A 21046-nucleotide genomic window follows, 5' to 3' on the forward strand; every position below is an offset into this window, starting at 1 on the left:
TGCTGGGGCCGCAAAACATAATAAGGGACAGACAAACAGGCATACAAACATACCAAGTGTTCAAAAAGAGTTGAAAGTAGCTTTATAGTGTTTTCTTAGTGGAAAACCTGTCATCCAAACACCTTTCCTCAAACTGCTGCCCTCCAAATGTTTGCAGGTGACAATTTCCACCAGTCACAGCCAATAGCTCTGGGTGAGAATGATGGCAATTGCAGTTTCTTTCCCCTCTAGAACTTACAGTAACTTAAGAGAGGCTAGTAAATGATGATAGATCATGTGGGAAGTTGCTACAGAAAAAAATAGGGGACTGCATTACCAAAGTGTGCTAACTGTGCATGTACCATTTCAAGATGCAAAATGCTGTAAGTTCACCCTCTCTTTATCTCAGAGATAGGCATTTGTCAAGCTTTGATGATGTTAGGGAGGGAGGACTGCAGCATAGGGTTGCCATCTCCATACCTGGTGAAATCACAGGAATAAATCCTGTTTAAACATCAACTGATAGGTTGTAGAACCAAGGGGTTCTACACAAGGGGTCCTCAACCTTGGCAAATTTAAGACTTGTGGATTTCAATTCCCAGAATTCCTCAGCTTTGCTGGCTGAGGAATTCTGGGAGTTGAAGTCCACAAGTCTTAAAGTTGCCAAGGTTGGAGACCCCTGCCTGGATTAACAGGCTACAGCTTTTGTCCTTTGCATATTTATTTACGTAGCAGGAAATTCCCTTGAATGCCTTTGGACTCACATTTTGGCAGATGTGTTTGCAACGTGGCCGCCAGGCTTGGCTCTCACGCCTTCTTACTTGAATGGAAGTCTCCCTCGGATTCTTTCCAAGGAAATTACACTTCAGACTGGGCTACAAAGCTGCCGTTCTAAGAACATCTACTTGGAACTAAGTTCCACCGAAGTCAATACTCCTGCCTGCACCCCTTCCCTCAGTAACTAAACTTAAGACCCAGGTGATGAGTCCGCACTAAAAAAAAAATCGCTTTGCTCGTATTACATACACAGGCATATCCGTATTTACATATCCGAGCATGTGCACCTGTCTGGTTCCTTAATCAAAGTCGCTAAAGAACCACATGCGTATTACCCAGAGCTCTGATTTATTTGCATTTATTTAATACACAAGCAGGCGCACGCCGCTCTCCTTCCATGAATGAACCAGCCTTCCGCATGGAGATCAGGCAAAGACAACGTATGTGCCTCACTGTATACAACAAGCCACCTGTTTCTATCCCCCGTCTGTCTGCCTCCCGTTCTTCTGCCGCCAAGTCACCTGCATAGTCCCGCCTGTGAGTTCCGCTCTACTCGGATGCAACAAGTCCCCAGAGAAGGGAGAAAGGGAGGGGGGAGGCGGCTACTTCCTTACCTGCCAGCCCAAATTCAAAGCTCCAGGTGGGTCGGCTGTTCGCTTAGAGGCACCAGAAGGATTAGAGAGAAGGGTGGGGGGGTGGGGCAGAAAGTGAAGGGGACTTTTTGCCACGCCGTCCTCAACAAGAGGTCCTGAGCAAGACTTAAGCGGAAAAGTTTCCAGCCCTCTCCCCGCGCATCAGAAAAGAGACGGTCTGAGAGAGAGAGAGAGATAACTCCCCACCCCACCCCCGCCCGCCCCGCTTGTTCTAGTTGGGTCTGGTTGCCAACCTCTTCTCGTTCATTAAGATCACGTAAGAAGAAGAACCCAAAGGGGAAACGTGTCTGTGAGCTCAGGCGTTTGCGTAAATCTAGATAGGTTTTTAAAGAACTCCCTAGCAGCCCTTTGCTTTCTGTCTTCCCATAGTCACCAAGGTGGTGGAGAGTTGAGGCTTGCGGATATTGCAAAGGGCTGTTATTAGATTCATAAGTCACACCAAGTGGTGGGCGATCCACTGAGCAAAGCAGAACTTCTCACATGATGACTTCAAACGAGACACATTACCTCCCAGCATCTGTTGGAGAGACTGGATTTTAAGGCGCTTGTGTCTCCAGGACAGCCAAGAAACAATGGTGAGTACCCAGAACAGGTATTTTGGGTTTACCTAGTGATGCTTGAAGAGGAGATTTACTTTTGAAAAAAACAAAAACAAAAATTTTAAAAAATCAACCAAATGCAAAAGGTTTGGGGAGAGCTTGATAACATAGTTCTCAGCGCGGCCGTTCCCCCCCCCCCAACATCCCCAGTGTCTCCCCCCCCCAACCAGCCCGAGTGCTACTTTAATTTCATAGGGCATCAGGTGAATCTCAGCCCAGACGAACTGCGTGCCTGCGAGGCGTGCGTGCATTTCTAAAATACTCTTAACTTTATATAGCCAAGCTCTGCCTTTTTTTCTTTCCAATTTTAAGGCTGCTGCGTATGAGAAACTTAGAGCAGGGGGTTTCTCTTCCAGGAATTGCTCTGAGTGCGCTATCGCTTTCTTCATTCACTCTTTTGTGTTGATGGAGCTCGCGAGGTGATGGTGTCGGTGGTCGTGATGGATGATGGGTGCTGTGGTTGTGGCTGCTGTTAACTGGGATCTTCGCCTGGCCCTCGGAACGGGCGTACCAGTCGGGAATGCGGGATGCTTCGGGATGAGGGAAGGGGGACGGAGTGCTAAGAGGAGGAGGAGGAGGAGGAGGAAGAGGAAGCGGAGGAGGGGAAGAAGAAGAACACAGAAAGGGGTGATCCCCCGCTGAAGCCGAGGGGTCTACTCAACATGTGATCTTCTATTTACAGCCCAGCTCTTTTGACAAACGCAGTTTCACGTGACAGAGCCAAGGAAAGGGAAAGGATGGGCTTAAAACTGAATCAAGCGACACAGTTCATATAAGTGTAAATTCTCGGACCCCCGCTACATCCCCACCCTTCCTGGAGGTTCTTGGGAAACGCGAGGAAGGGGAATGGGTAGGTGGGCGCGTGAAAATGGAGGGGCTCGATCAGGACCTTGGAGAGAGGCAAAAGCTTGGACGGCTTGGGTCTCTCCTCCCCTCCGCCAGCAGAGCTCTTCCGAGGCGTCTAACCCAGACCGCGCGTCACACTGATAAGATCTGGTTGGAAAAAGAGAGAAGAAAAGCAAGCAAGAACCAAAAAAAAAAAAAACAAAACCCGCTGTCCCTTCGAGTTGTTGGGTATGCAAGGTCCTAGCAGCGGGGCCTGGGAGTGGGATGGAAAGAGACCCGCAGAAAGCTTCGGTGCGGGGTACGTTTTGTTAGCAATGGGTCGGGCAACTTTGGGGGAAAACCGAGTGTTTCTCGACTAGATCTAGCCACTGATATGGGTTAGCTGACGACTGAGGTAAGCCAAAGGCTGGCACAGATCGACTCCCCCCCCCACTGTACGCGTCTGTGTACGCGTCCCACCCCCCCCCCGTCTCTTGTTATGGGGGGACTGGTTAGCTGCTCTTTGCCGAGTTTATATTATCTTGCTTGCTGATCTGGGTGCGCCGAAGAAGAAAAGCAAGGTAGGGGAGAGAGGCTGCAGGCGCGATTTCACTCCGCGGAGTTGAGGCGACTCGTCGTGGGGGTGCCTTCGGGTTTGCCCTTTGCATGTTCTTGGGCGCCTGCAGATGCCTCTTGGGGCCGGGACGGGTGAATCTCTTCTGGAAGCGCAGAGGCAGGGAACGCCCGAGGCGACCCTTAAGTGACAAACGGCGACCGACTCCCGGAACTGGAGCTTGGAAACGACGCCGGCTCCCAAACTCGGCTCTGACCAGGAGCTTTCCCTTGCCTTTTGGGTGCTTGCCTTCACGTGACGTACGTTCTCCCAAAGAGCCTCCCGTGCGACGAAGTTGCCAGTTATTTTCTAAAAAAGCAAGGGAGTCGCTAAACCCTCCGCTTGCCTCAGAACCAACCCTTGGAAACTCCATTCCCTTCCAGGCTTCCTGCTCCCTTTCTCGCGCTCTCCCTCCGCCCCTTTCGATTCTTCCTACGTAGAAATGTAGCTAAGAATATTTTAGTCCCCGGGCTAAAAATAAGCTCTGGAAAGTCAGCAGTTTGGAGCCGCGCGAGCAGCTGCTGCCGCTGCCGCCGCTCGCAGGTAGAGCTGCTTTGTGTATGCGCGCGCTGTGGTGATGGGGCGTCCCCCTCTGGTTCATCCCGATTTTAATCTACCCGGCAGTTTTGTTTTTGTTTTTTCCCGCCCGAAGAAGCGTTTTGACTCATTGCAGGGATCCCGGTGGGGAGCTGAGGTTGGCTCCTCTCCGAGTCCGATAGCCGCCCGCAAACCCGGGGGCTGCTGAGGGGGCCGGAGGGGCGGGAATCCGCAGCGGCGAGGAAGCAGCTTGACAAGTCAGGGAACCATTTGCCTTGGTCTCGCAGCCGCGCGCTCTTTTCACCCCGACTCGCGAGCCCGTCCGGAGATGCAATTGGCCAGGCGAGACTGACGAGCGAGAGCGACTCCAACGATAGGATCAGCCCCTTCCCCTCAGTTCCCGACCACGCGCGGCGTCCAGGAAAGAAGGTGTTTCCGCCTCGCAGGCCTCCTCCTTTGTTCCTGGTCCAACTCCGCTGGCCTGGCTCGCTGCGTGAGGCCAGAGCTCCCTCCCTCCGGCCTCCCACCTCCTCCTCCTCCATCTCCCACCCTGTTCCTGCCGCAGCTTCTCTGTCGCCGGCGCGTTTGCGAACACGTAGCTAAGGGGAGAAGGGAGAATCCCGAGCAGCCAGGCTTGTGGCGCGAAGGGAGGGGGGGAAACGGCGATTCGCCACAGGGCGTGGCTGGCGGAGGTGGAAGGCTGCCCACGCACTCTCCGCCCCAGGGGACCTAGGGGAGGGTTCCTCTCCCCGCCGAAGGTGCGGGCCCCAGGCCGGCTTCTCGGGCGGCCTGGACAATAGCAGAAGAGGGGAAAGCGTCCGGGGGGGGGGGTTGGGGTAGGATTTCGGTTCTAGCTGATGCAATCTTAAACGTGCTGCGAAGGAACTCCGAAGCAGGAGCGTTATCAGCACCTCCCACCTGCCCAGATGGCGCTCCTTTAAATACGGATCTGCGGGGCTGAGGAAGCTTTCAAGAGAAGATTCGCGGCCCGCAGTTAAAGGCGCCGCACGGAATTCTCCGCCCCTCTCCCCCCCCTCCCCGTTTTTCTCCCGCCTTTCTCCGACGTCTACTTTGCGCTTGTATGAAAGAAAAGTAAATATTGTGACATTCGTCACTGGAATGATTGATGGGGGTTAGAGGGGGGGGTTAGGGGAACGGAGAGTCTCAATAACAAGAGTTCACTTTACAACTGCGTGTGTGCGTGCGCGCCCCCGTTCGCATGTGTGTTGCAAAAACCTGCCTTTAGTTATTCAGGTGCCAGCTTGAGAGTGGTGGTCCTTTCCGACTGCCATGCGGTTTACACGTTGACCTGGGAATAAGTCCGACTGAAGTTACCGGGAACGTAGGCGCCCTGGTAGTGCTGTCGATGGAGTTAGCAAGTTAAGTGACAGCTGGAGTATTGAGGAAATGGTGGGACAGGGAGAAACGGTGGCCTTCAGCTGTTTAGACTAACCCTAGTCATTTCCAGCTTTTCTAGCCCAGCTGTCACATCTCCTTTGCTAAGAAATAAGTGGACTTTATAAATGAAGCAATCAATAAATGGGATTGATTATGTAGTCAAGATGAAACTGGACCATGAGCTGGTGGTTCAACTTTTGAATGCATTAATTCTCATGAATCACAAACCTGGCTCATAATCCTCATAAAAATACCTTGGGAGAAGTCATCAATCCAAACAACTAGGAATGGGAAGGCATGATATACTAAGACTTAAACAAACCTGGCAGACTGGCCCACATAATCTTATATTTCAGATGTATGAGAATGCATTGTGAGAGACGACAGAAATACAGCATGCTTATCCCCAGAGGTATGCAGCTATTACTAGTTCATAATTAGCCTGCAGAGTCTAATATTGAACCCCGGTTTTACAGCTAAGCAATGATGAATCCCTTGTTCCAATTGACTCCCAAAGGTGGGCTGGGATTGCTATTGATGTTACTCATATCTACTTTGTTAAGCAAATGATGATAAGCTGTCTTGTTAGAGCAAGTCCAGTATCTGGTGTCAAGCAATAGAATAACTTTGACAAGTATATGGATAACATAACAGTGATTCTCTTGGATGAACAACTTCCCAACTCCTGCTATAGCCATGAATATTTGAGATGCTGGCTATGATAAATTGTTCAGCTTTGGAAGCCCCTTCCCTCTGAAAAAGGGGAAATAATTTGTATGTATCTATTGTAGTCTGGATTCTGCCCAACTCACAGCACTAAACTTTTTTGTTTCTTTACATGATATTAACTTTGAAATCAGTTTTGGTTGAAATAAGGCCAGCATGAATAAGGATGCAACTTAAAGGAGCGATGGCAATAGCACTTAAATTTACATACTGCTTTAAAAGTGCTTTACAGCACTGTTTAGAGCAGTGTTTCTCAACTTTGACAATTTTAAGGCATGTGGACTTCAACTCCCAGAATTCCACAGCCAGCAATGCTGGCTGTGGAATTCTGGAAGTTGAAGTCCACATGCCTTAAAATTGTCAAGGTTGAGAAACACTGGTTTAGAGATTGTTGCCCCCAACAATCTTGGTCCTCATTTTACCAACCTCGGATAGGAGCCTATTCAACTCTGAGCCAGTGAGGATCAAACTTCTGGCAATAAACTGAATCAGCCTGCAATACTGCATTCTAACCACTGCATGGGCATGGTTCCTACTAAGCCACCATGGCCATTTAGTATCTAGTCTTTCAGAAACCACTTTAGTAGTAGTAGTCTAGTACTGGAAGAGGAACGGCATTAGTCTTCTCTATTTTATTAATTGTAGCATTCCTTAGTTCCACTCACTTAAAGCTTCTCTTCCAATATTCAACTTATAAGTCCATTAGTAGAATGTCCTCCTATTGGACATCCTACCCAATGGGTTCTTGGGTCTAGGACAATTCGTGGCCAACTCGCCATGGCCAACTCACCGCCAGGCAGGACAACTCACTGCAGGACAAGAGTTGCATTAATATCGAAGAAATGGTGGAATAGAATCATTAAAGAAAAGATGCCAAAGGAAGGACAAAATGAAATGTGAATGACAAAAATTGACTGTGGCAAGTTGTCCCCTTCTGTTCTGTATAGAGGCAACATATCTCTGAATGCTAGATATTGAAGTTGAAAGACACAAAATACAGTTCAATGTCATGCTATGTTATGTTATTACGAATGTAGGTATGAAGCTCGGTGTAGGCAGTATGCATACATATATGCAAGAGCAGAATAATACCCCATTAATTCAGATCAACAGTCCTTTCAGTACTGTATAGTTCTTTACCTAGAAACAAGTACCATAGAATACATCAGTGCTTAGTCCTGCAAAAGTTCAACTTGTAAAATCTTGAGGATTTTTTTTAAGTATATCCAGGCATTCTTCCAAAGAAATTTCATCATTTAAACAGAGTGAAATAGAAACACCATCTAAGAAAAAGAAAGCACCCAGGCTGTATCCCAAACAACACAGCATTTAATTATATATTATATAACATTATTTCTATCCCTGACTAGAATCTGTAGGATTGGGCAGTCTGCAAATATTGTATTATAAACAAATATTTATTAAATAAATAAATGATGAGATTCACTGCTGCAAAATATAGCACTGGCTATCATAGCACATGACCATTCAAAGAATTAATGGCTAAAAGACCTATAGATAACTATGATAATTATGGATAAAAGCCAATATTCAGAAATAGTATATCTCTAAATTTCAACACTTTAAAAATTTGTAAAGCAACTTGTCCACTGTTGAAACTGGCTGTTGGATAAGACAAATTTGGGATTGGTCCAGTAGGATTATTATGTTTAAATGGACAATTGGGCTTCTGTTGTTTTCTAGTTCCCATCAATCCTGAGTAAAATAGAGGATTGTGAAACCAGGAACCAGCATCTGGAGGTCCATCACTCCCTCATACTTGATCTAATACAACAACACAACCTCAAATTACCCCTTCAGTACTCCATATATAATGAAAATGTTTAGATTCACATAAAGTTAGAAATGATCATTTAGCTCATCAACCACTCATTCAATGCATACATTCAGATTGAAATATTCTAGATACATGTTCATCCTCTGCATACACAACCAATAAAAGGGAGTAGCCACTTGCTTTCTTCCCAGCGACATCACACTATTTGTGTGAATGAGAGAAAAGCCTTTCTGTATCCCTGCCCATTCTCTATTAGCAATCATTCAAAACCATTCTTGGCATGCTGGAATTATCCATGGGGCTAATAATAAAATAAATTGGTTGGTTCTGGACTGTATACTTATAGCAGGTTATCAGTGTTGGAATCATTAGTATGGACAAGACCGTTTACCTGAGCTGTGCACATTTACATAAAATCTATACTCTACCAAGACATAAACAATGCATCTGATTAGGAAATTTTTTAGGATATAAGGAGTGACTGTGCAATAATGGTTATTACACTTTTTAATTAAAAGTTTTTACAAGTAATTATTTGCAGACCTCAGTTATGTGTGCTTTTTCCCTTGAGATTACAACCGGTATAGTGCATTAGTTCATCTGTTTCTTTCTAAAAGCACAGGAAAGAGAATGCTATCTAGCTCAAAAATAAATGATGTGATTTGAACAGTTTATTATCTTTGTGATTGCTTTAAGTATTACTTAGATCTACAATCACTCGATCCCAATTAATTCCCAACCTAGATATATTTGTATTGTCAAATGTTACACACTTTCCTTTATTTTCTTTCTGTATTTTGGTAGGATTTTCAGATGGGCAAAATTAAAATCCATGCAATGTGCTGAAAGAAATTGAATCATTTCAAACTTGAAAGGGGTTGAATTGAGTTGTAAGTTCAACATTGTTAACTTTATTCAATTCCTCTTACAAATAATATGGCTGAGGCACAGATTGGCCACAGATTGAAACAAATATGTAACTATATTTTCCATGCTGAATTTACAACTAGACTATATTATAATGGAATCATTGTAAAATATACTTGTCTCATATGCTGAGAACAGAGACAACCAAGTTTTGTGTCTTAAGTCTTATTCTCTAATCAGTGTTTTTCAAACTTCGTATTTAGAGCAAAACCAATTCAGAAGAATATGTATTGAGGAACTACAGTTGGTCTATCATGGCATCTCTATAAAGGTGTAAATTAATTGCACAGGGAACAAATACTAGGCTTGTTGGACTTCATTATTGTCTCATATATCCTGATAGCATATATAATAGTATTTTCTGTATATTGTAGAGCTTTGATGGTTGGGGGCCATCTGATTTTCAGAAGAGTTAATCCATAAATACTAAACCAGTAGTTTGAGGTTAATATACTTTCCCACACAAGCATATTTATTGGTAGCCATAATAAAATGTAAATACTGCATTCTACATCTTTTCACAGACAGTTATTATGAAATGTATTATAGTTATCACAATGTAATAAGGGCAATATTGAATCAAAGGGGAAAATATATCTTATCCATGCTTCTACAATGGTCAGTGGTTGCTATAAGATGCCTCCAAGGAAAAACTCAGTACAGTATCAGCTGATACCCACCGACCGGCATTCACTGACATACTGCTCTAAAAGTGGAGGAGATATATAGTCATCACAAATAGTAGCTATTCATATTCATGTGAATTTGCCCTTTTCAAATCTTCCAAATTGATGGCTATGAGTACATCCTGCGATTGGCTAATTCTGTGCTGTGTGCGGATGTATTTCCTTCTTCTCACCTTTTAAATTCATTGGATAACCTAGGTTGTAATATACTCTCTTTGATCCATTTTTAACTTATGCATAATTTAGAACACCTCTCAATCATTTTTAAAGCTGAAAGATTGTAATAATTCTGATAGAGGAGTTATTCCATTTCCTGATAGTGGAGTTGTTTCATTAAATGTTTCAATCAAAATGAAAACTCAGTAAAAACTCATGGCACCTTAGTAATAGTAGTAAAGTTGGAAAGGACCTTGGAGGTCATCTAGTCCAACCCCCTGCTCAGGCAGGAAACCCTACACTATTTCGGACAAATGGCTGTCCAGTCTCTTCTTTAAAACTTCCAGTGTTGGAGCATTCACTGCTTCTGGAGGCAGGCTGTTCCACTGATTAATTGTTCTCACTGTCAGGAAGTTTCTCCATAGTTCTAGGTTGCTTCTCTCCTTGATTAGTTTCCACCCATTGCTTCTTGTCCTGCCTTCAAGTGCTTTGGAGAATAGCTTGATTCCCTCTTCTTTGTGGCAGCCCCTGAGATATTGGAATACTGCTATCATGTCCCCCCTTGTCCTTCTCTTCGTTAAACTAGACATACCCAATTCTAGCAACCTCGGGGCATCACTCTCTCACATGTCCACATACTATCCTGCTGGGCTCTAGCCATATCCTAACCCAAAGAGCCTTCTCTTCAAGGCTTTCTGGAAAGCAAAGAGGGTGACAGCTCTCCTCTATCTCTGCAGGAAGGGTGTTTCATTAAATACCTTTCTGTTTATATCTCATGACTGCGTTTATATCTCATGACTACTAAGGTGTTTGATAAACAGAAGAATTGTCCTGACCTGTCTTCTTCTTTTGCTAATCCCTTCACTTTCTATGACATTTTCTCACATGTGATGTAGTTAGGACTTGATCTCAGGCTGTCATCCCCAAACAAGTTACATTCATGTCATCCTACTGGCATCAGCATGCATCAACAAACAGTTTCCAGTGTAATAACTTCAAAATATGCCTTCATGATAACAGATTGCAAATGTGCCTTGAACTATTTTAAGTCTATCTTAAAATAAATGGTTTCTAATGACAAGCCAAAATTTTTTTTTAACATGAAGATAACTGGAGTTGCAATTCCAATGTCATGTCAAAACCCACACAGGATCACAATGTGGTAGGGATGTTACTACAGTGCTATAGAAATGATGGCAGCGAGGTTGGATCTGTGACATATGATGTACAGATGCTCTTGTGACATAGCAATAAACAATAGAAGAAAACCAGCTTTGCAATGCGCTACAAAATGAGGAGAATTGCACTGCGGAAGATCTGCAAAAACTAAGAGGAATTGCAAACTTCTTTTATGTGTCTATAAGGGGTTCCCCTGCTTTATCAAATAGTTAAATGAATATTTTTAGAAGCCACCCCTCAGAAAAAGCTGATCCCTATTTTTTTCACATACTGCATTTAAAAGCAGATTTGCTTATGTGCTACTTTTGGTGCTACCTAGAAAGAAAGCAGAAGTAACTTGCTTTCTTATAGGTTTTCTGGAGAAAAAGAAGCGCCTTCCAAATAAAATCTGTGATGAGTCCATTTCCAGAACAGGCCCTTTATTCATGTTTCTTCTCCCCCATCAACCTCATATTGGAGATCCTATGGCTTTGTTTTTACTGGCATATAACTGTGGCCCAGATGACTTTACCACATTTTTCCTGCCATATCCCTGTGATGTATCCTTCCTCTTGTCACCAGTTCATGAATGAGACATGCTTAAAGTATTCTTAACCATATGCAAGTTTAGGTAACATTATTTGTTCCCTTATTCCAGCTGAATCCAAGGGTAGCCTTGAGGGATATAAAATAAGTTAAGCTTTGTCCCCCAGGAACATGGAAGCAACTCAGATGATTGGCAGTGAATGGGACAAAGCTAATAGAAGCAGAACAGGTATTTTCAATTGAGACAGCACATTTCATATTGGTGTAATTTTCTACGACCTCAAGGATAGAATGATGGATATTATTTTAATCAATAATAAGGAAAGGACCAATATAGTCCTTTTTTCTGAAAGGCTATTCTCCTTTCACCCTTGATATATTTTTTTCTTTTGTCTTTGTTCCTGTTCACTCAAAACCACTCTGAAAACAACAATAATAATAAAGTTTACTGAGTACAGGAGAGAGCACATTGAAAGACCAAATGAAGAATAGAAAAGCGGTATGGTAAGGCAAAGTATTACAGGGCCAGGACATGAAAAAGACAGCAGGCAAAGAAGATAACAAGATCTAGCAATGGCTAAGAGCAAGAAAATTGAAGAAAGAGGCAGAGCGGCTAATTCTGGCTGCACAAGACCAAGCCTTAATAACAAATTCATACAAAATTCATTTGCTGAACTGACATACAGCAAATGTTGGCTCTGCAAAGAAGCTGAAGAAACAGTTAGATAGCTGCTGCAAGAAGATTGCGCAGATTGACTATAAGCAACAGCATGACAAAGTAGTAACAATGTTACATTGGAAGATCTGCAAAAAAAAAAAAACCACCCCCAATTGCCTACAAGCAAGAATTGGTGGGCCAATAAAATAGACAAAGTTATAGAAAATGAAGAAGCTAAGCTTAGCTAAAGTGCTCGGGGACTTTAGAATTCAAACAAGCAAGCATCTGACACGTAATAAATAACAATTGTTGATAAACAAAAAACAAAACAAAAATCCCAAAACAGGCACCTCTTATATCTCCTCAGAAAGAACAAAGCCCTTTGACTAAAAAGGAAGAAACAAAGAATAACTAGAACAAGAAAAAACAGCAAAATAAGACTTGTTCCAAAGAAATAAGTAGCACATGTATTAAAAGATGCTAGCACTGTAATATAAAATATATACACCAACTCACTGCAAGAAACTAACTAAAATACACTACAGCTGCAGTTATAACTGAATACTTTGGATGCAATCAATAAACAAGATAAAAAGCCAATCAGTGCATCACCAAAATGGAAGATCAGGCTGGGAATAAGATCAGCAACTTAAGATCAGATTTAAGCAAGTTAGAAAAGATGAAAGAAAAGAAGCTGAAGGACAGGAATATCTGATCAAAAAATATCCCCCAAAATATGAAAGATTAAGGAAATATTGGAAATAACAAAGCAGCAAATAACAACTATAAGCAAGATCATTGGCAGATATAAAGCACATTATAGGTCGAATCTCCAATTTCAGTCAAATCAGAAAGTTTCTACCAATCCATCAATGGAGAGACTGCAGTGAATTAGTCAACACCTGACAAAGAAGAAACAACGTAGTTCTGGGTTCAGCTATGGGACGATTGGAAGAAATAAAAGAATGCAACTTGGATAAAGGTGGTGGATAAGAATGAAAAAGAAGCTGAAATGAAAGAACTTTCAATAACAGCATAAATGGTGGAGAAAGGGGCAAGGAAAATCAATTATTAGTCAGCACCAGATGAAGATGAACTGTATGGTTTCTGATTCTACACACACACGTTGCCAAGCAATTTAACAACATTCTGCAAGGAGGTGAAGTTGAAGATTTGTTAACATCTCACAAAATCTACTTGGTAATGAAAATCCAACAAAAGAGCTAATGACCTGCCAACCAACAAATTTCTAATTGCTAACTGATGTAGTAACTGATGCAGTCCAACACCATCTAGTTCAGGGATGTCAAACTGCCAGCCCATGGGCCAGATGCATCACATCAAAACTGCACCCACCCCATTGCTGGTAATGGGGGAAAAGTCATGATATGTTGCAACACATCATGTGATGTTGCGAGTTTGACACCCGTGATCTAGTTGAAGACAAGTTCTTTCCACCTGAGCACAAAGGAAACTGATCAAACACCAGAGGAATAAAAGATCAGTTGACAATATGATTTTGGAAAACTTTAAGAAAAGAAAGACCAATATAAATGTAGCATGGATTGTTTACAAGAAGGCACTTGATTCCCTGCTATGTGATTGCGTAGAAATAACGGGTCAGTATAAACATCAGACGCGTTGTGCAAAAATCAATGGCAGAAAAAAAGACACAGTTGCTGGTCAATGCTGAGAGACTGGGAGAGGTTAATATCAAGAGAGAAAGCTTTCAAGGAGACTCACTATCACCACTGCTGTTTGTCATTGCATTGATTCCTCTGTCAACAATACTGAACAAGTCAGGCCATGGCTATCAAACTTCAAAAACATATCTGCCAGGCTATCCCTTCTCTTTTACATTGACAATCTGAAGTTGTATGGAAAAACACCACCTGAAATAGAATTGCTAATAAACACTGTCCATATATACAGCCAAGATATTGCAGTGGAATTTAGACTGCACAAATGTGTCCCCTTCCTCCTCAACTGGAGAAAAATAGTGAAAACTGAAGGAATCAAGATGCCCTGTAGAAATAACATCAAGAGCCCGGATGAAGACAATCACTACAAATACCTGGGCATCCTTCACGCTGATAACATAAGATACACTAGTCAAGAAGGCTAGAAGTGAATACATAGAGTGAAGAAAATATCAAAGTCTACATTCAGTGGAAGAAATACCATCAAGGCAATTAACATCTGGGCAATTTCAGTCCTTAATACACAGCTGGAATACTGGACTGGACTCAAGCAGAATTAAAAGCCCTGGCTAGGAAGACCAGAAAAATAATGACAATGAATTGTGCCCTTCAACTACACAGCAATGTTGATGGACCCTACTTACCAAAGAAAATAGGGGTGTGTGGGATTTTGCAAGTACACCATACAGTCAAAGAAGAAAAAAGAGCATTGGAAGAATATTTGAAGGGCAATGAATAAGATGCACTGAAGCTAGTATATCATGAAGGCTTGCTCAGTACTGGAGAGATCAAACTGGCCTACAGGAAAGACTAATGAAAAACAAAAAACAGACATGACAAGGCAAAGCATTACATAGCCAGTACTTAAAAAAAAATAGCAGGCAAAGCAAATAACAAGAAGACCTGGCAATGGCTAAGAGCAAGAAAATTGAAGAAAGAGATAGAGGGGCTAATTCTGGATACATAAGACCAAGCCTTAAGAACAAATGCACCCAAAGGGAGAACTGAGAAGGCAGCAACAGAAGCAAATACCACTTCTGCAAAGAAGCTGACCACCTAATGGAGTTAGATGCTGCAAGATAGTCACTCAAACTGACTACAAACTATGGCATGACAAAGTGTGGCAACACCAGTTTATTTGAATATGTTCAAGAAATATAAATGGCCTGCAACAAAAACTGATGAGACCACAAAAGTAGTAGAAAATTAAATGTGCTCTGGGAACTTTGAACATTTGAATACCATCAGCATTTACAAAATCACCATTAGTCAATTAAAAGGCAGCTTTACTTGGAACAACTTACATCCTGAGATGATACCTTTAACCCCATCAAACCATAAGAATCCAGTTTTGGTCACCGCGATGTAAAAAAGATGTTGAGATTCTAGAAAGAGTACAGAGAAGAGCAACAAAGATGATTAGGGGACTGGAGGCTAAAGCATATAAGGAACGGTTGCTGGAATTGGGTATGTCTAGTTTAATGAAGAGAAGGACGAGGGGGGACATGATAGCAGTGTTCCAATATCTCAGAGGCTGCCACAAAGAAGAGGGAGTCAAGCTATTTTCCAAAGCACCTGAGGGCAGGACGAGAAGCAACGGATAGAAACTAATCAAGGAGAAAAGCAACCTAGAACTAAGGAGAAACTTCCTGACAGTTAAACAATTAACCAGTGGAACAACCTGCCTACAGAAGCAGTGAATGCTCCAACACTGTAGGTTTTTAAGAAGAGACTGGAAAACCATTTGTCTGAAATGGTATAGGGTTTCCTACCTGAGCAGGGGGTTGGACTAAATGACCTCCAAGGTCCTTTCCAACTTTATTATTATTATTATCTGCCTATTTCAAGTCCTTGGGAAGGATTCAATAGGTGGATAAAAATGTCAGATCCAATCTCAACGTCTAGCTGACTGCAAGCAACCATAATAATAATACCAATTCTCTGTGTCCTGTAAGTTTATTGTTTAAAAGATATTTATTATTATAAAACCATAATGTTCCAAGAAAGGGAAGCGTCCTCATTATTGTAACTAATCAAAATGGTGCTTACCAGAGAGAAAGCAAGAGTAATTACTTTCACCATTCTCCCTCTGGAGAAAAAGAAGTACTTTCCAAAAAAAATACCCCTGATGAATCTTTTTCCAGAACAGTCATTTCATTCATATTTCTCTCCCTCCGCCCCCCCCCCATCAAACCCCACTGATACAAAGACACATATTTGTTTATCTAAGCCTTCTTCAGACATTCTTCTCCTGAGTGGACTGGGCATATGGGTAGAATGAAAAAGTTTTCTCATTATCTGAGCTTACCTATTTTCTCGCACAAGTTATCCTTACATAGATATACATGAATGAAGCCTGATAAACACGTACAAAATATATTTCTAGCAAAGATTTCTATAAAGCTGTTAAAACTTAAATAAATAGAGACTCTGTGATATTTTCCCTTCTGGGACTGCAGCGTTTATATAGAAACACTATTGCTAATGTCAGCACTGAAGTCCATGGATTTAGGAAAAAAAAAACTTCACTATTTTTGTGGTGGGGGTTACCAGCAACTCCATCCTAATTCCCTAAGAGAGGCTCTAACAATAATACAATGTATATGGTATGTGTCTATACATGCATACATATACAAACACCATACATATCTAAATATATATCTATATCTATATATCTATCTAGATAAATAGATATAGATATAGATATATTTGTGTGTGCATATATAATCACATGGACATGTGTCTTCCATGCATGAGCATCAGGTAACCTACTTTGGCTGTTCATCTATCCAGCTGAAAATGTTTCTAAGATAAAAGCAAGATTTAAGGGTGCAAAAAGCATAACTGGCAGTTTGCATTAATGGACACCATTTGGGTGAAAGACAGATCCTACTGATTCCAGGAGCGACTCTCAAAGGATTAGGCATGGAGTATTGTATTGTGCATTGTCTGCTGTGACTTTAAAGGCCTCGTGATGCTTCTGAAAGAGAAATTGGAATGGGTATTAAGAATGGACTTGCACGACTTAGAGTTGTATTGTTAAAGTTAAAATCATCCTAAACGTTTTCAGCGCATGAATGAGAAACTGCATGAAATTACCCTGAGCTTCCTGAAACAAGAATATATGAGGATCACTGCATTCCACTGCAATAAACCTGAATTTGTCCATTGTAGTTAATTCCACATTTCTGAGAAGCATACCAATTTTCAGGTTCCTGCTTCTCTCCCTCAGCTAAGAAACGGACATAAGTATTGTTCCTAGAATTAGACACAACTCGGCAGGGGAATCCTTTACCCTTTTGCTTCTCACTAGCAAAATCCTGGGGGATAGTGGCAAAGAGCAGAATAACAACAGCATCATTTCAGAGTTGTGATATAAGTTCCACCCCTTTTAGATATGCTTTGTGACATCACTTCTACAGACATCTATGTTTCTCAAATGTACACATTAGCTTGCCAGATGTGTACAGTAAAAATCTGAATTAATACAGCAAAGGAAGGTAATTGGCCCTAAGCATTACTAACAAGTACATACAATATGTATATTTAGAAGGCACAGGATAAGGAAATTTTCTACATTTCATAACTATACATATTACTTACTTCTACCTTTGGAGAAGTAACCACATTTGTCTACTTACAACCCTGTGAAGTTGCAAAAGGGAAGTAAGTGCCAAAAGAAATAACTTATAAAATGTTGGCAGCATCAGATGACATATAAAAGAGACACCGTGCCAAATATCTGAAATGAGGTGAAACTTTGCCAATGCTAGGACTGAATAAAGATTTCAGAGGCTGTCAGAAAGTTGCCAGTTCTACTCACTCAGTACAAGGATACAAGTCATTCATGTGTTTTTCTGCCTTATAAAATGGAATAATATTATATATCTACTATTCTGAATACTTTCTAGAATATCTTTAGCTATTACTTATAGGACCACCTATATTATGCAAGATAAGGCAACTCACACTTAATAATAATAATAGTAGTAGTAGTAAAGTTGGGAGGGACCTTGGAGGTCATCTAGTCCAACCCCCTGCTTAGGCAGGAAACCCGACACCATTTCGGACAATTGGCTGTCCAGTCTCTTCTTAAAAACTTCCAGTGTTGGAGCATTTACTGCTTCTGGAGGCAGGCTGTTCCACTGATTAATTGTTAACATTAAACAAAAAATAAACAGAATAAATAAAATAGTCCAAATTGCACAAGAACATCTAATACCCTTATCACAAGGCTACAACATCATATAAATTCTGTAGATTCTTCCAGTTGCTGGGTTCACTTAGATCAGTGGTTCTCAACCTTTCTAATGCTGTGACCCCATAATACAGTTCCCCATGTTGTGGTGACCCCCAGGGGCATGGCCAACTGGGTGTGGCCACCAATAAGAGGGAGTAGGACAGCTAGGGAAAAGGGAAAAAAATGGCAGACAGCGTGGTTTGGCGACCCCCGTGAAATGGTCATTCGACCCCAAATGGGGTCCCGACCCACAGGTTGAGAACCACTGACTTAGATCGTAGTCCAAAGTCTGGGCAAAGAGCCAGATCTTAACAATCCTCCAGAAGTCGAAGAATTTGCCTAAAGATGATCCATAAGGCAGTGCTTCATGCATGGTGTATGGATGAACAAACTTTACAATACCTCGTAGAGTAAAACAATACAGTGGTAATCACACAAGGATGCATCCTTTTGTACCTGCAGAGTATGCAGTAATTTCAATCTGTTGTCAGAAGAATATTTGCTCAACACTTTTTTACTGTTTCTACTCTTCTTCTGTATTATTTCTATTGTACAATCTCTTCAACTTTATATTATGGGATAGTCTAGACTTTTTTGGGGGGAGGAGCTTTTTTAAAAAAAAAATCATTTAAAAGTTTTATATCATGCCTGTCTCTGATATGTTTCCAAAGACTTGAAATTGATCATTTAAGTTCTGCTTGCATTTCTAAACTTACATTGTTGACAAAGACAGCCAAATATCTGCCTTATCACAAGATGGGCTATGCTGGCTTTCTAGAATAGATCATCAGTCCTTCTCAGTTTTCATTCCCAAACCACCATATATGACACTTCTAGGTGCTAATATGTGGTTTGGCTTTTCTCCCACTAGCTCAGTGGTTCTCAACCTGTGGGTTGGGACCCCATTTGGGGTCGAACGACCATTTCACGGGAGTCGCCAAACAATGCAGTCCACCATTTTTTCCCCTTTTCCTTAGCTGTGCTACTCCCTTTTATTCTATTGGCTTTTGAAAGCCAATAGAATAGACTCTCTTGAATAGAGTCTAATTCTATTGGCTTTCAAAAGCCAATAGGAATTGTCCAGGCTGTCTCTGCCCTGCTGAGCCCGCCAAAAGTCCCATTCTGCAAACGGTGCTGCACCAGTTGTGTAATCCTCGACTTACGACCGGTTGGGGGTCGCGGCATTAAAAAGGTTGAGAACCACTGCACTAGCTGCTAGGTGAAGAGTTTGATCACCTGACTGAGCAATTATTTTGCAATTATCTGCCCCTCCCATTGCAAACCCTTGGCAGGGATAACAAGGTCTACAAATCATGATGGGGATTATGGCACTTCTCTTTGAAGCACCACCTTTTGGGGGCATACACCAATGTGATCTGCACACACAAAAGGGTGGGTCTTTAATCATGCTGCCATCTTGACCTTTTTAAGCCACACCAAGGATACCATTGGGCAGTTCCACAATCAAATGCAATTGGAAAAACAGAGAAAGATGGATAGTAGACAATTTATTAGTCCTGATGATGTGTTGAAGGCACAATTCATGTATAGAGTTATACCTGAAGAAAAACATATGGGCAATGTGATGTATGGCAGGAAGAAAAGAAAGACTACATATACACAAACCATCATAAAGCTGCACAAAAATATAGTCAAGGGTTAATTCAAACAATTATATAAATTAAATGATTTTATGCCAGTGGAATACAATTAAGCAATAAACCTCTCAGGAAAAGAAAAGTGAGACTCTCATTCAGGACAGTGCATCTCTAGATTCTACTAAATCATTTCTGCTTCTTCTTTTTCTTTCTTTACATACAAACATGGGAGAGAAACACTGTGTTGTTTTCAGTGCTGCACTAGGACACAATTTCTCCAGCTGGGTGCTTAACCTATATCCTATGGTGTCCAATTTATTCTGACATTCAAGTCAGATGATTAAGTAACCTAGTTCATTAGGCCTCAATCTTTTTCATATGCATGCCATTTTAGATCTTTCCCTGACCGTGTAAGTTGTGGAAAAGAAGAACATAGGTTTTGCCCAGTCCTTGGAATAGTGGGAGACAATTTTATGCCACTAGTATGTGTGGATTGGTTTAGAATTCAGAGCACTTTTTAAAAAAACAACAACAACACACAATTGTTCATTTATCAATAATCAGTCCAAAGGCTGATGAACTTTATTTATCTGTTATCATTATTTATTTATTTGCAACTGGAAAGGAGAGAAATTTATGCAGTGGTAATTAGACACATCTTGCCTTTTAAAGCAGAAGCTATTTACACCTTGAAATTAATGAATAATGCATGATTTACAGGGCTGATAACAGATAATTAGATGGACCAGGAAAAAAGAAATCTGAAAAGGGGCTGAGAACCCAAAGAACACATAGAGTGTGTGGGCATCTAAGAAATGCTTATAAAGTTGACATTGACTATTTCTGGGTCATGAAGATGATTAAGAAAAATGTGGGTGTCATATAGAATACACACATAGAAACAAGTCTAAGCAAGGAACTGTTTCCCTAGATTGGCTAGTTTATTATAGAAGTTCAAAACACAATTAGAAGACGCCCACAGTGGACGTGATTGCCCTTTCATGCATCTGCTATTGATTTTGTTAAGATGCCAGAATTAAAATGGTGTCTTAAGCTCATTGGTTGACAAGTTCCTGTCTGGAAATCTGTCATGACAATGAATGCCAACCTACCTACTGAAGGTCTAAGAATTTGCTGTGGACATGGATAGTCAAAAAAGTACACCAATCCATGGACAGAGGAGTTTTTAGCCAAACTGGGTGGGGATTGAGATTTTATCAAACTGGCCAGACTCAGGCTTTCCAACAGACGGAGTTTGAGAAGAAGTGCAACCATCAACATTCCCAAAGTGTTGTATGACTCAGCCTTTCATCCTTCCAAGGTCAGTAAAATGAGGACCCAGATAGTTGGGGCCAATATGCTGACTCTGTGAACCACTTAGAGACAGCTGTAAAGCACTGCGAAGTGGTATATAAGTCTAAGTTCTATTGCTATTAGCACAAAAGCACAATAGTTCACCTACAGAGTTTCAT

At 41.6% G+C, this 21046-nt stretch overlaps 1 protein-coding gene across 1 annotated transcript in view; it reads left to right on the forward strand.

Annotated features, from left to right (window-relative positions):
• The first annotated feature begins 1714 nt into the window (after positions 1–1714).
• The window catches only part of BDNF (brain derived neurotrophic factor), an 80222-nt gene continuing 60890 nt past the window's right edge, over positions 1715–21046 (forward strand). The window contains exon 1 of the mRNA XM_039367113.1: positions 1715–1984. Coding sequence (XP_039223047.1) covers positions 1982–1984 — 3 coding nt within the window. The 5' untranslated portion in view covers positions 1715–1981. The remainder of the gene's footprint in view (positions 1985–21046) is intronic.

This window comes from Crotalus tigris, unplaced genomic scaffold, assembly GCF_016545835.1.
Source record: "Crotalus tigris isolate CLP2741 ecotype Arizona unplaced genomic scaffold, ASM1654583v1 scf7180000020579.960993, whole genome shotgun sequence".
NCBI classification, from domain to species: domain Eukaryota; kingdom Metazoa; phylum Chordata; class Lepidosauria; order Squamata; family Viperidae; genus Crotalus; species Crotalus tigris.